The sequence below is a fragment of the Acipenser ruthenus genome, chromosome 6 (assembly GCF_902713425.1).
Source record: "Acipenser ruthenus chromosome 6, fAciRut3.2 maternal haplotype, whole genome shotgun sequence".
NCBI classification, from domain to species: Eukaryota; Metazoa; Chordata; class Actinopteri; order Acipenseriformes; family Acipenseridae; genus Acipenser; species Acipenser ruthenus.
In genome coordinates this window covers 16,238,729-16,252,933 of record NC_081194.1, presented here as the reverse complement: position 1 = coordinate 16,252,933, position 14,205 = coordinate 16,238,729, and the positions used below count along the sequence as shown (strand labels likewise).

The following is a 14,205-nucleotide window of genomic DNA, read 5'->3' as shown; positions in this document are numbered from 1 at the left end:
ACTGCTGAGACTAAATAAACAACACAGAGGCTTAATAATAAAAGTATTTCAACTTTTGAAAACTAGACAAACACATTTCTTAAGTTTTCCTCAGTGCTACAAGGTACACTTTTGATAGTTATAACTATACATGAACATGGAATATATATTTTTTCCCCCATGGCAATTCTCTCTCTTTAGAGATAGATACTTGGGTGACTTCAAAAAAACAGGTAAAGGCAATGGCTTCTTCTCAAGATAAGCGTTCTAAGGACCATAGGTTGACCATTTGTATAACTTTTTCAAAAGGACATGATGATCTTACTGAAGTAAACATTAGAAAAGGGGGGGCTGAAATCCACTCCTGCTGCGTTAAAATAGTATGCCCTTTAATTCCCACATTATAACCTGTATTTCGGGATCAACAACTAATCAATGCCACATACAGTACATAATGCATCAGGTGTGCCGAACAATGACACACTCACACTTATTAAAATACCAGTTTTTCTACACCAGTGGCGGAAAAACAACTTTTAAAACATTTCTGATTGTTTACTCAATGTGTGGAAAAGTACAGTTTAACTTTTAGAAAAAAAAAGTCTTTGTCAGCAGCTGTCACCAAATACTTTCTTTTTTTTTTTTTTTTTTTTAATTAGCATTTTCCTCTCAGACTTATTTATAGTACACCCATATACTGCAAAACTGAAACTGGATAGGGAATATAGGTATGCACTGATGATCGGATCAGAATCTGTGGCGATTAATAATAAAATACCATAATCTCATTTTAGTTTTATTGTCATCATTATTATTATTATTATTATTATTATACATGGTGAATGATACTTTTCCTATAAACTTCGGTGTTTATTATACATGGAGGTGGTGCAAGACCTGTGTATAATAAGATTAGGTGGTGGTGTGAGATTGCCTGTGTATATATGGTTCATAATAAAACTGCTAACCTTAATTTTTAAAAACAAACAAGTGAATTTTCTACTCCGGTTCTTAATAATAATTCATATAATTTTCCTGCACACCACCCTGCGCTCCTCCCAACAAATGTTAATAAAAAAAAAAATACTGAAGTTTAAAATGAATTGTTAAAAAATTATAATAAATCAGTTTCCCAAGGTTATTCTCAACACTTCTTCAATCGTTAAAAATAAACACTGCCGGTTCTAAAATTTCTGTCTGTTACGTCACCATGTTAGAACTAATATAAGCCAAAACTGTGCATATAATTCTATCTCAGGTTTCTGGTGGCATTGATCAATCACAATTATATTATTAATATGGGGGGGGGGGGGGGGGGGAGTATCTGAAATCGGTGCATCCCTACGGAAACGTCCTAGTGCCAAGTAAAAAAAAATAAAATAAAAAATAAAAAAAATTAGGACTTTAGCTCCGACGTAGCAGATACTGTGGTTTTTTTTTAATTTTTTTTTTTTTACTTGGCACCAGGATGCTTCCGTACATCTGTAATGGAAAACTTTTTTTTTTGTGACAGTAAGCTAAACTGGAAATGAAATGTACAGCTCTTTTTAAGACTAGTGTACTTAAAATGTATAAACTCATCAAGTCCTTCTCATTAAAACTTTCAATTCGTGTATATTCCTATCTTGTCATGAAGTAAAAGTCAACAACAAACATGTTCGCATTTGTCTCAAGAGGAGGAATAAATACAATTAAAAAAATAAAATAAAACAACTTTGCAAAATATCAGCATCATTCATATAATAAAAGTACAGTTGACAATGCCTCTGACAATAATTTTATTTGTTACTGTTTCATATAGACTGAGTGAACCTGACAAAGAACTCAAAAGGAAGACAGTGCATGTAGTGACCTGCTGGTCACAGAGCACTGAAATTTGGTAGGTGGAGTTGCTACATGCTACACTTCCATTGTCACCCAAACATTATGAGGCAACACCTCCTACCAGATTTCAGTGCTGTGTGACCAATAACTTTTCTCCATCATTGCTGTTTAGTCAATAAGTAATATTTTATATATACACCCTGTACTGTATATAAAATACACACCTTGGGCAAAGCCCTGGGGCCCGCAACCCTCTTGTAACCACCAGCATCAGCAGTATTAAAAATGTTGAAGTAGATTCTCTGAATATGACGATTGGTAAAATCAGAGAGTTGTGGATTCTTGGTATCCAGGTATGGAAGACTGGAAATTTGTCCAAAAAAAAACTGTTTATTGGGAGGTGTGGAAATTGAAGGGACTGGCTGTATCCATTTACACACAGTGAAATAATAAATTTAACAAAGACATGTCAAAAAGAAGCCATATGGCCTTTGTCTAGTAAACACCTCGGAGTACAGAAGAAGAATTGGTGCTACACTCCACTACGGTGCACTCTTGAGACCACAACTGACAAGAGTTGATTTCAAAGGTGCTGGGTGGGTATTTGGTACATACTATTGCTCTCTGTTCTACAGGTTCATTGTGTCCTTATAAGGCCTGTTTCCCTCAGCAGAACCATCTCCCGCTACCCTGGGACCTTTTCCGGTGTCTTTTACAAAGGTAGTAGATAGGAAAGACAATTAAACCTGTCAAAAGACAAAAACAGAAAGTTAATTATATGTAACGTTGTAAAATGTAAAAAAAACAAAACAAAAACAAAACATGAATGTTATATATTAAAGTTTTGCTTAAAATATTTCTTCCGAGCCTGTACAGTTAACAACAAAGTATTGCAGACTATTTTTATCAAGTGAAATATAACAAAAGAAACACTGACCATTGCTCATTAGATCTCAAATCATTAGGCAGAGTCACGATAACACTGAATAATACAATACAGTAGTAGATTACAATGCAGTGCAATTACAGTCCACACTGATGGCACAAAACAAGTCTTTTAAACAATACATACAGGGTAACCTGAAAAGAGTTAGTTCTTCCAATAGTCAGGCGCTGCTTTCACCTGACAAAAACTGGCCCATTTGTACTGGTGACTGCAATAAGCAAGCTATTCCATTATTATTATTATTATTATTATTATTATTATTTATTTCTTAGCAGACGCCCTTATCCAGGGCGACTTACAATTGTTACAAGATATCACATTATTCTTTACATACAATTACCCATTTATACAGTTGGGTTTTTACTGGAGCAATTTATACAGTTGGGTTTTTACTGGAGCAATCAATTTACTGGAGCAACCTTGCTCAAGGGTACAGCAGCAGTGTCCCCTACCAGGGATTGAACCCACGACCCTCCGGTCAAGAGTCCAGAGCCCTAACCACTACTCCACACTGCTGCCCAGTGTTATTCCATTAACAAGGACGTTCACTGCTGCAGAAAAAAAGGTTTCTACTCTTGAGCTGCTCCTCTCATTTAAAATAAAACCATGTGCTGTAACACACCGATTGACTGAAACCATGTAATATTCTTTTTTAACAGATTAGTCGTGAAAAGGTAAGTTCCATTTATTTTAACTGCCAGACGAATACAGTGTTCCAAATCTCGAAAGCAGATTCACAAACCAACCTGTGGACCAGAGTGCAACAAATAAAGAACTTTGCACAAAGCATTCAGCTTTTGGTTCAAGGTTCAAAACGTACAAAATTGGGGATTACACCAGACACATTTGTAGAGCTTTATGGTACAGAGGTGGCAGTCTTTAATCTGGTCTGTTCTGAGTTATCTGATTCCACTGTGCAATGAACTGAATTGTCTTGCTCTATTTATTACTGCCTTCAAAAAAAAACTTTTTGATAAGTCACTTGATTATCATTTTTCTTTATATTTTGTTTGAAGCATGAAAAAAAACAAAAAAAACATTGATCAGTGTGATAGAAACCAGTGCTACTACTAATGAGAAGTGAAAAAAAATAAAGATTATTCACATGACTGGGTAAAAGGAAACAAATCCCACTGAAGTCAAACAAATAGCCTTTGTATGCGAGTTGAGGGATCAAAATGCTTACGGCCTACTTTCAGTTGAAAAATGAAGAACAATCATCCTCACATTTCTGCTTCACTACCTCTAAAATGTAGATATGTATTAAGAAGTTTAACTGGTTAAAAAGTGTGACATATGTGTATGTTAGAAGACAGTAAGTAAGCCTTAAATGATAGTAAGCTATTAAAATGTCCACTATATACAAATATATACAGCACCTTTCTTCTCCTGTAACATCATATACATTTGCCTGTGAGCTCTACAAATTCTGTGATCTCCAGCTAATTCTTACATTTAGAGTCAGGCCCAGCTGTTTGACCTTACTGTTGTATTTGTGCAGACACAGTTTGGGGATTCGCCTACTGTAAACAGAACCTTCAATACTTACGCAAAACAATTTTTTTTGTTGTCTTTTACAATTAAAATGTAATAACGGATGAAAATCCATCCTGCAGCTGTTTACTATAGACATCCACGTTTCAGTTACTGCGAGTATTGAATGTTTTTTTTCTGCATTTATTATCTCTCTTTTCCAACCACACTTACAATCATATTGTAAATAGATACAGCGGACCAGTTGGAACTAGACCCTGTTCAGATAACCGATTTGTTCTTATTGATCATATTCCGTACCAAACTAAAATGCCTTGTCTGGTCTTTGTTTCATAATTTACAGTGTGGTTCTACTGTACCTCCCCCCGTTTTATACTTGATTATTTGAGCTATGAAGACAAATAACTTAGGAACCTCTTGTCTGATTTTAATGAACCTGTGCATTGTCATTTGTTATGAGACTGCATATGCGCTGGGGACCGACATTTCATGGTACAGTGTCCCTTAAGTGTTATACTTCTTATATCCTTATATAAAGGAACAGCTACACCTTGATTCTTTTAGACTGTAGTTCCAACTACTGGACATCATTTACTTTTTAGTTTTCTTTCCAAGGAATGTGGGAGGCACATTAAAGTCAGCATTTATTGTTCAGCAGCATAAGACCCCCTATGCCAAAGCCTTCTATGGTCAGATTTAATATTTCATGTGTTAGACACATTCTTCAAGTATTAATTGACAGTACTCTTTGAAATAAAAGGCATCTTAGGAGTCAGTGTGGTCCAGTGGTTAAAGTCCAAGGCTTGTAACCAGAAGGCCACTGGTTCAAATCCCACCAAAGCCACTGACTGACTCACTGGGTGACCCTGCGCAAGTCACTTAACCTTGTGCTCCATCCTACGGATGAGATGTTAAATCAATGTCCTATTTTAAGTGACTCTGCATATAATGCACAGTTCACAGCCTACCTCTGTAAAGCGCTGTGTGATGGTGGTCCACTATGAAAGGCGCTATATAAAAACAAAGATATTATCTTATGTGCTAACTGTGTATGGACCTCATACATACAAACGCAGTGCCTGAATTATTAAACTATTGGTACAAATCTTCCATCCATTATCTGTAACCACTTTTCCTATAGAGGGCTGCAGTGAGCCGGAGCCTAAGCCAGCAGACACAGGGCGCAAGGCGAGGCTACACCCAGGATGGGACGCCAGTCCATCGCAGGGAAACTAAGGGGCAATTTAAAGAGTCCAATCCGTCTAGCGAGCATGTCTTTGGACTGTGGGAGGAAACCGGAGTACCCAGAGAAAACCCACGCGAACAAGAGAGAACATATAAACTCCATACAGACAGACCCCTGAGGCCAGAATCAAACCCAGGACCCTGGAGCTGTGAGGCAGCAGTGCTAACCACCATGCCACCGTGCCGCCCTGGTGCAAATCTTATGCTTAGTAAATCTGGGTCAACATGTTTGCCAAATTGAGAATAAGGAATACTCAAGTGTGTCCCAGAAGTGGTTATGCAGACATTAAGTGAATCAGATGCTTCAGCATTATAAACTTTTTCAACACTGCAAACCCCTAAAGACATCAAGAAAAAAAATATCACTTTTTGTTCACTTAAGAACATATGAAACGTTACAAACGAGAGGCCATTGGACCTATCAATGCTCGTCCAGTTCCTAGTAGTTAACACCTATAGGAACACAATGACTCAGTAGGTACACCATTCCACAGACTACAGACATTATCATAACCCTCTTATAGAGCTTTCTTGATTTTTTCTAAACTGGAATATGCTAATAATTAGGTAGAAATTATTTGTTGGAGTAAACTTAACTATGACGGTTAATTTACTCTACAGTAATGGAATTTACTTGTTTTTAAGTGTAGTGAACTCTGAGACAAACATTTCAAATTATATATATATATTTTTTAACAATTGAACTAGAAATAGGTGTTTCAGTGAACTACAATAAAGCATATTGCAAGGGGAATGGCAATATATATGCCTGCTGAAGTAGCACATCATGTAAGTTTTCTGATGCACAAATAATATTTTAGTCTAGATCGATTTCGCTTTCATATTGTTAGGTGTGTCTTGCTCAAGTAAAAAAAAAACAGCTGGCATTCTGCTTACCTATTACAAGAGCTACAGCTCCGAACACCAGCACCAGCACTAGAACAAGAGGAGCGATAAGGATTTTGCTTGCTGGAAAAGAAATACCAAAATAAGAAATGATTAGTACAAATTGTCATTGGATTTTAAAGCACGGTAGCTACATGATGTATTGGCTTTAGTGCTACTGTGTTACCATTCTGCAGTGGGCTTAGGGCTCAGACACGATTGGAGGCTTAGCTTCTTAAACCTCTAGAGAATTGTACAAAGAGATCCTGGTCTGAACCAAAGCTCCATCAGTGACCCTGGGCTCAACACTCAGCCCTGGGTTTCATTCTATCCAGGTGCAGTGTGCAGACATTTAGGAGGACTGATTTGACGTTCCCTTAAATAACAGCATTGTCATTTTCTTCAAGAACAACCAAACAAAAACATGCAAAAACAGAATTCTAATTAAACAACTAATTATGGCTAACAAAATAGCTCCATAATTTTTTTCTGACATTCATATTCATTTTTTTTTTTACATAGGTCTCAAATGTGCAATTTTGGAAGAAACACTTGTTTTAGCAAAAATATATTTTCATTTTAAATATGATACACCGTACTACACTAGGTTAAATACATCTGTTTGCAAGCCATGGTTTTAGAGCTTGTCTTCACCCCTTCAGTGGTTTCTTTCCTGTCAATAACCATGTCAGTCAATAGGGTCTGCTCCCCTATTGGCTTACATGCTTTCAGCCAGTAACATGATTTGACCCATAAGACACTGCTGGGGTGAAATGACCAAGGTAAAACAGTAAGGCAAGGTAAGCAAACAAGGAGCTTAGTGTAGTAACACAGGTCTCTTTTAAAATGAAAATCCATGTTTGCTATACTGTAACATAGGTTTTTAAAAAACAAAACAAAACAAAACAACAACAACGAACAAAAAAATAACCACACATCTGAGACATATGCAGCTAAATGAGAAAATGGATTGTGACAGGATAGCCGCAGAGTAAAACTAAACAAAAAAAAACTGCACTTCCGCTCCAAGTCTCCAGGGTAGCCACAGAGGGAAGACTCAGAGTCAGGAAAATGCAGTTTAAGCGCTAGTGCGCACTTTTAATAAACACAAAATAATAAGTTTGTATAAACAAAGAAACACTACTGCTCACAGAGCGAAAATAAAAGGTTAAACAAAACAGGTCTCGCACACAATAAACAGGAACAAAATAACCGGCCCAAGGGCCAAAAGAAAAGGTTTAAACAAAATCAAAAAAATGTAGGCTGGGCATTAGCCTTCACTACAAAGTTTTCTAAATAATAACAGCAACACAGCACAGCACAGCACAGCACAAGCACTCCCAAAAACTCCTCTCCAAACAAAGGATTTTTCTGTCCTTAAATACCATGTGGCTGGAGCCTAATTATCATTAATTATTAAATTATGCTCCAGCCACATTCTGACATGTATTTTGGCAGGCATAGAAAATTAACCCCATCCATGCCAACCACCACACAACAATATTATTTACAGGCAGGGCCTGCCTTGCCACACGGATATTCAAGTTTTAACTAGAGAACACTTTCCTAGCGTCAGCAGCTTGGTAATGCACATAATCCCCGAGGGTGTTCAATAGCATAACAAATGTTGTTTAGTTGTACCCTATTAAAACCTGAATATCTTATTTTTTCTTTGTTCTTTAATGAAGGTTTAAACACACTTTACAGTACAGTACATGCACTTACAGACAATGGCAATACTGCAGTGTTTAGGTGTTGTCATAGTAATGCATACCAACTGTAGGCGATATTTTAATTGACAAGTGCAGGAAAAGTACAGTATAGGCGCTTCATTATATCAATGTTTGAAGGAAACCACAAGTACCAGGCCATCTGCTCTGTTGGGAAACCGAAAAGACTGAATCAGGAGACACCTTACAAGAAGGTTTTGCTTAAATGGCCTCTAACCTGAAATTATGCACTTCAGTTTAGAGTTAGCACTGAATAGTCGACTAGTAAAGGGCCAGTCGACCTCAGAAACTGGTAGTCGACAAATTGCATGTCACGTGATTGAGAAGTAATTGTAAACCATGTGCTTTCAGTTGGAGCGTGCAGTTGCAATCCATTAGCATATAAATGACATTTTAGAATAATAAACCAGCAAAACGTTACAAAACAGTGCATTCACAAATAGAGCACCTGACATTATTTTATTTTTCTTTCTATTTGACTATTTTAACCTCAGTCCAATTATCTGGATCTGGATGAAAACTGGAATTAGTGGAAAGGTTATTGTTTATGCTCTTGTGATCCCTTCGAAGCTGTCTTTGACAGTTGACAGTGTTATTAAATACAATGAATACTGTCCTCTTTCTTGTAGAAACACAAGACAAACACTTTCAACGTCTGTCAAACAAAATCACAAAAACAGAAAAAAAAAATTGACAAAAACACACAGCTTAGAGATTTACAGAACATGTGCACTCGGAGGTTTGCGTAATGGTAAACAATTGTACACTATTCTAGTCAATAGTTTACTCATGAAAGTTTGGGTTACAGTTCATATTAACTGACCAGATAGAGGCCTATTCTATTAAAATGTCTCACCATGTTAAAAAAAAGTATTAGGCTAAACACCAAACAAATAAATAACCAAAAGAATGTAAAAAAACATTCCGTTCTTTGTTAAATTACCTAAAAATGGTGCTAAAAAATATAAAAAAAATATCTTTTACATGGGAATACAGACCAGTTTGACAGGAACTAACAAAAGTGCTCTGTATATTGAGTATCTATGACATACAACACTGTCTAAATACCTGTTATGTCAATGAGTCACATGGCATCGACAGTTCTGCGGTTAGGTTGACCTTTCATGTTTTTCTCTATGAAATTTACAATCATCTAAATCATTCAATAGTATTCACATTCAGGAGAAATAAAACTGGTGAAGCAAACAGAGCAAGGATCTCCAGCAAAATGCACCACCCGAACAAGCATGTGCCAACCTGTAATTAAAAACCCTGCTCCTTTTACTGTGTTAACCACTGATGTAGAACATGCCATGCACCAATGCATAGGGAAGTGAACTGTTTAAATATTTAAGATATGACTGGTGCTTAATTACAGCACATCAAATAACCTTGAGAGGGAGCACAAACACGACTATTGTTCTGCACATACAGCTACTACAGTATAGTGTGAAAGGGAAATGTCCAGGCTAAACTTTTAAGGTCTCAGTACTCCATTGATACAATTAACAATCCATGCAATCTGAAGTTGCTCAGTAACCTACTTGACATTTTTAAAGAGTCTCCACTGGTCAGCAATATACAGTACTGTGCAAAAGTTTTAGGCAGGTGTGAAAAAATGCTGTAAAGTAAGAATGCTTTCAAAAATAGATTATATTTATCAATTAACTAAATGCAAAGTGAGTGAACAGAAGAAAAATCTAAATCAAATCCATATTTGGTGTGACCACCCTTTGCCTTCAAAACAGCATCAATTCTTCTAGGTACACTTGCACAAAGTCAGGGATTTTGTAGGCATATAGTCAGGTGTATGATTAAACAATTATACCAAACAGGTGCTAATGATCACCAATTCAATATGTAGGTTGAAACACAATCATTAACTGAAACAGAAACAGCTGTGTAGGAGGAATAAAACTGGGTGAGGAACAGCCAAACTCAGCTAACAAGGTGAGGTTGCTGAAGACAGTTTACTGTCAAAAGTCATACACCATGGCAAGACTGAGCACAGCAACAAGACACAAGGTAGTTATACTGCATCAGCAAGGTCTCTCCCAGGCAGAAATTTCAAGGCAGACAGGGGTTTCCAGATGTGCTGTCCAAGCTCTTTTGAAGAAGCACAAAGAAACGGGCAAGGCTGAGGACCGTAGACGCAGTGGTCGGCCAAGGAAACTTACTGCAGCAGATGAAAGACACATCATGCTTACTTCCCTTCGCAATCGGAAGATGTCCAGCAGTGCCATCAGCTCACAATTGGCAGAAAACAGTGGGACCCTGGTACACCCATCTACTGTCCGGAGAAGTCTGGTCAGAAGTGGCCTTCATGGAAGACTTGCGGCCAAAAAGCCATACCTCCGACGTGGAAACAAGGCCAAGCGACTCAACTATGCACGAAAACACAGGAACTGGGGTGCAGAAAAATGGCAGCAGGTGCTCTGGACTGATGAGTCAAAATTTGAAATATTTGGCTGTAGCAGAAGGCAGTTTGTTCGCCGAAGGGCTGGAGAGCGGTACACGAATGAGTGTCTGCAGGCAACAGTGAAGCATGGTGGAGGTTCCTTGCAAGTTTGGGGCTGCATTTCTGCAAATGGAGTTGGGGATTTGGTCAGAATTAATGGTCTCCTCAATGCTGAGAAGTACAGGCAGATACTTATCCATCATGCAATACCATCAGGGAGGCATCTGATTGGCCCCAAATTTATTCTGCAACATTACAACGACCCCAAACATACAGCGAAAGTCATTAAGAACTATCTTCAGCGTAAAGAAGAACAAGGAGTCCTGGAAGTGATGGTATGGCCCCCACAGAGCCCTGATCTTAACATCATCGAGTCTGTCTGGGATTACATGAAGAGAGAGAAGCAACTGAGGCTGCCTAAATCCACAGAAGAACTGTGGTTAGTTCTCCAAGATGTTTGGGCCAACCTACCTGCCGAGTTCCTTCAAAAACTGTGTGCAAGTGTACCTAGAAGAATTGATGCTGTTTTGAAGGCAAAGGGTGGTCACACCAAATATTGATTTGATGTAGATTTTTCTTTTGTTCACTCACTTTGCATTTTGTTAATTGAGAAATATAAACTATTAACATGTCTATTTTTGAAAGCATTCTTACTTTACAGCATTTTTTCACACCTGCCTAAAACTTTTGCACAGTACTGTACATGCAGCCATGTAGCAATGCTAAGGTTTGGGATTTTTTTGATGTGCGTTTGCTGAGGGGGTTGGTCAGAACAGGACGGTACAAACTTCAGTGTGAAGTGCAGTGGAAAGCATGCCTACTTACCACACACAGAACCACGCACTAATCTGCGCAGATGAGGTTTCTCTGGGAGGTAGCGGAATTTACAGCCGAAAATACTGAGGTTTGAGGTATGATCACCAAAGAAGCGAAGTTGGCGGTATCTCTCTCCACAGCGGTAACAGAAGTTAGTGTTACATTGGGAACAGGTCATGTGATCACAGCCTTCCGTCCTCTGGATATGGATCTGAGGAGCACATTGCAGAAGATTACAAACTTAAATTTTAATAGAATAGGCTATCGGAAAGGTGTCAGCTTTGAATAATTGATTATCTCGATGATTAAGCAAGGTAAAATTCCATGAAAAAAAATCGGTAAATAAAAATTCAAATGAAGTTATTAGGGATTTTCCTAATTCGCGATTTTGCGGAAATCGGGACATTGAGGTGTCACCGCGAAATTCACCTCTTTAAACCCAATTTAAATGAACTACTGCACACCACAAGCTACGTATATTAATTCTGTAGATAGGCTTTTTTTTATCCCTTCACCGCCCTGTGTGCATTGCACATAGACAAATAAAAAAACGGTTAACTTACTTTACTGTTCACGACAACAATGTTTAAATCAGCTTATCAGTGCATCTGTACTGGCTTGCGTTGCACTGTTCTTTTGATTTTTCTTGCTAAAATCAAGTTTTCAACATTGGCGGTAAAATACCAAAAATGGATTACAAAGCAAAAAAAGCAAAGTATATTTTGGCTGAGGATTGTGTCAAGAATTTCCCAAAGAAACTTTACATGCAGATGGAGGCAAATTGTTTTGCATATCTTGTAATGTGACTTTGGAGAAAATACGCTATTTAGCTTCAGAATCACACATTAAAAAGGAAAGGCTATTACAGAGGCAGCTAAACAGAACGTAAAACAAACAGCTTTCAAAAAACAAACTTGAAAGTCAGCGCAGACAAAAAGTATTCCTGTCAGTTGTACCCGAGTTAAATCAATTCTACAGGTACGATCTAGCACAGCCATCTCGCTTCTAACAACCTGCTGCTTACTTTTTAAATGGAGTTAGAATTTTAGATCCGAATAGGCACGTTTTCTTTCTGTTGACCCGATACTAATAAAATTAATTCCTGGATGGGACAAACAACATGACAATGAACGTGCTGCATATATGGCCTTTATTAAAGAATGCCAGATACCCTTAAGTAACCAAGTTTTGGGACTGTTTCTAAGCGATTTCCACATCTGTATAACTTGGCAAAGCTTCCAACCATTTCAGTGGATTCAGAACATGCAGTCTCAATGTATGGGCAAGTCTTCACACCACAGACACAGAGAATGTCGGCAGCAACTGCTGGGGGATGTTGAATGCTTGCCTTTACAAATGACAGCACTCCACTTTAGTAAGGAAGCAAGTACCACTATTTTTAGGCTTTTATAATGCTCTGAAATATTACCTACTAAGATTTATTTAATGTTTAAACAAGTCTGCGAAATGTCAGTGAAATCCTAATTTTATTCCATAACCTACCCGGGTAAAATATGTAAATTCTCAGCGATTTAAGTAGACCCCTACCTGTTATGATTGTAAATGATTGTTTATGTGGGTTGCATTCTTAATCATTTCTGTAACTATAGCGTTAAACTATTTAAATGAAATGAAAACAAAAATTCAAGTAAAAGTAAGTTTAATTAATGCGATAGAACCGTTTCTAGCTTTTCAGATTAATTGATTATGGAAAAATGACTCAATTAATGTAAGGTTTGTGACCATTCAACATTGCAGAACCTTTAGAAACAGTTCAGTCTTTCTGCATATTTATACCAATATATATCACATTGTAAGACAAATTTTATTCTCCTTCTTTAATTGCCTCTATGTACAATTCTTCAGTTCATGTAGAATATAAATGCCACACTATAATCATGACCAGCGATATACCCAATTCAAATAACATGGTGTATCTCATGTCAAACAAGAGTAGCTGGAACTAACTGAGTTTGTTGATTATGAAAGGCATTTTTGAAATACCACATTGAAAGGTGTGCTCTTCCAGTCATAAAGCAGCCTTGTTGGTAAAACTGCATCATAATATGTTCGCAATATGCTGGAAATGACGTTTGTTGGGAAACGTATGACTTATACAATTGTTTTTTGTTATTGAGGCACCACTGTATGGAATTTAAATCAGGTCTTGAAAGGATAAGATCAATAAGATCAACTACCCTGATGCTTACAATCAGCATTTAACCCAGATTCCCAAACTACATAAATAACAAAACATCCATTCTGGAACTGGACCGTCAATAAACACTACATCCTTTTCAAGAAAGCACAAAACAGTGTTATTTTTAGCACTCTGTTGATTTATCTGCATAGATTCATTCATACTACTTGACTTGTATACAACTCCATTGTGGTTTTATGTTTCCGGGAGGTATATCAAGTGGCAAAAAAAAAATGTATCCATGCACATAGACATGGAAGGCATAAACTACAGAATGATCACAAGCAGGGAACATTAATTCAAACGTCAATTTTAATTGTCTCATCTATGATTTATTTTCTTTGCTACCCACCTTGCACCTAGGACATTTCTGGGCATTCCTCTGTCCATGTTCAATTTCACTGGCCCAGTGGCGCAGCAACTTGTCTCCCTTCTTGTAGTCTCTACAGTTCAGGCCTTCATGCCAAGGCGAGTGACATTTAAAACACCATACAAGTTGGCACACTTCACACAGGATCTAAAACAGAAGGATGCATTTTCAATTAGAAACACAAACCTAGATTGTACTAAGAATGCATTTGCAAAATATAGATACAGCTGTTAACTATAAAAAAAATTGATTCATTAG

The 14,205-nt window shown here is 37.4% G+C and overlaps 1 protein-coding gene across 2 annotated transcripts in view; it reads right to left on the bottom strand.

Moving 5' to 3' along the window:
* Window positions 1–53: 53 nt before the first annotated feature.
* LOC117411001 (E3 ubiquitin-protein ligase RNF217-like) overlaps window positions 54–14,205 on the bottom strand; it is a 35,338-nt gene continuing 21,186 nt past the window's right edge. The window contains exons 3-6 of one of the 2 annotated variants that reach the window (XM_034017999.3): window positions 13,930–14,094; window positions 11,387–11,588; window positions 6,386–6,457; window positions 54–2,549 (exon numbers count right to left, since the gene is read on the bottom strand). In XM_034017999.3, the coding sequence (XP_033873890.1) occupies window positions 2,470–2,549; window positions 6,386–6,457; window positions 11,387–11,588; window positions 13,930–14,094 (519 nt within the window). In that variant the 3' untranslated portion in view covers window positions 54–2,469. The remainder of the gene's footprint in view (window positions 2,550–6,385; window positions 6,458–11,386; window positions 11,589–13,929; window positions 14,095–14,205) is intronic. The other variant, XM_034018000.3, reaches the window with a different exon arrangement.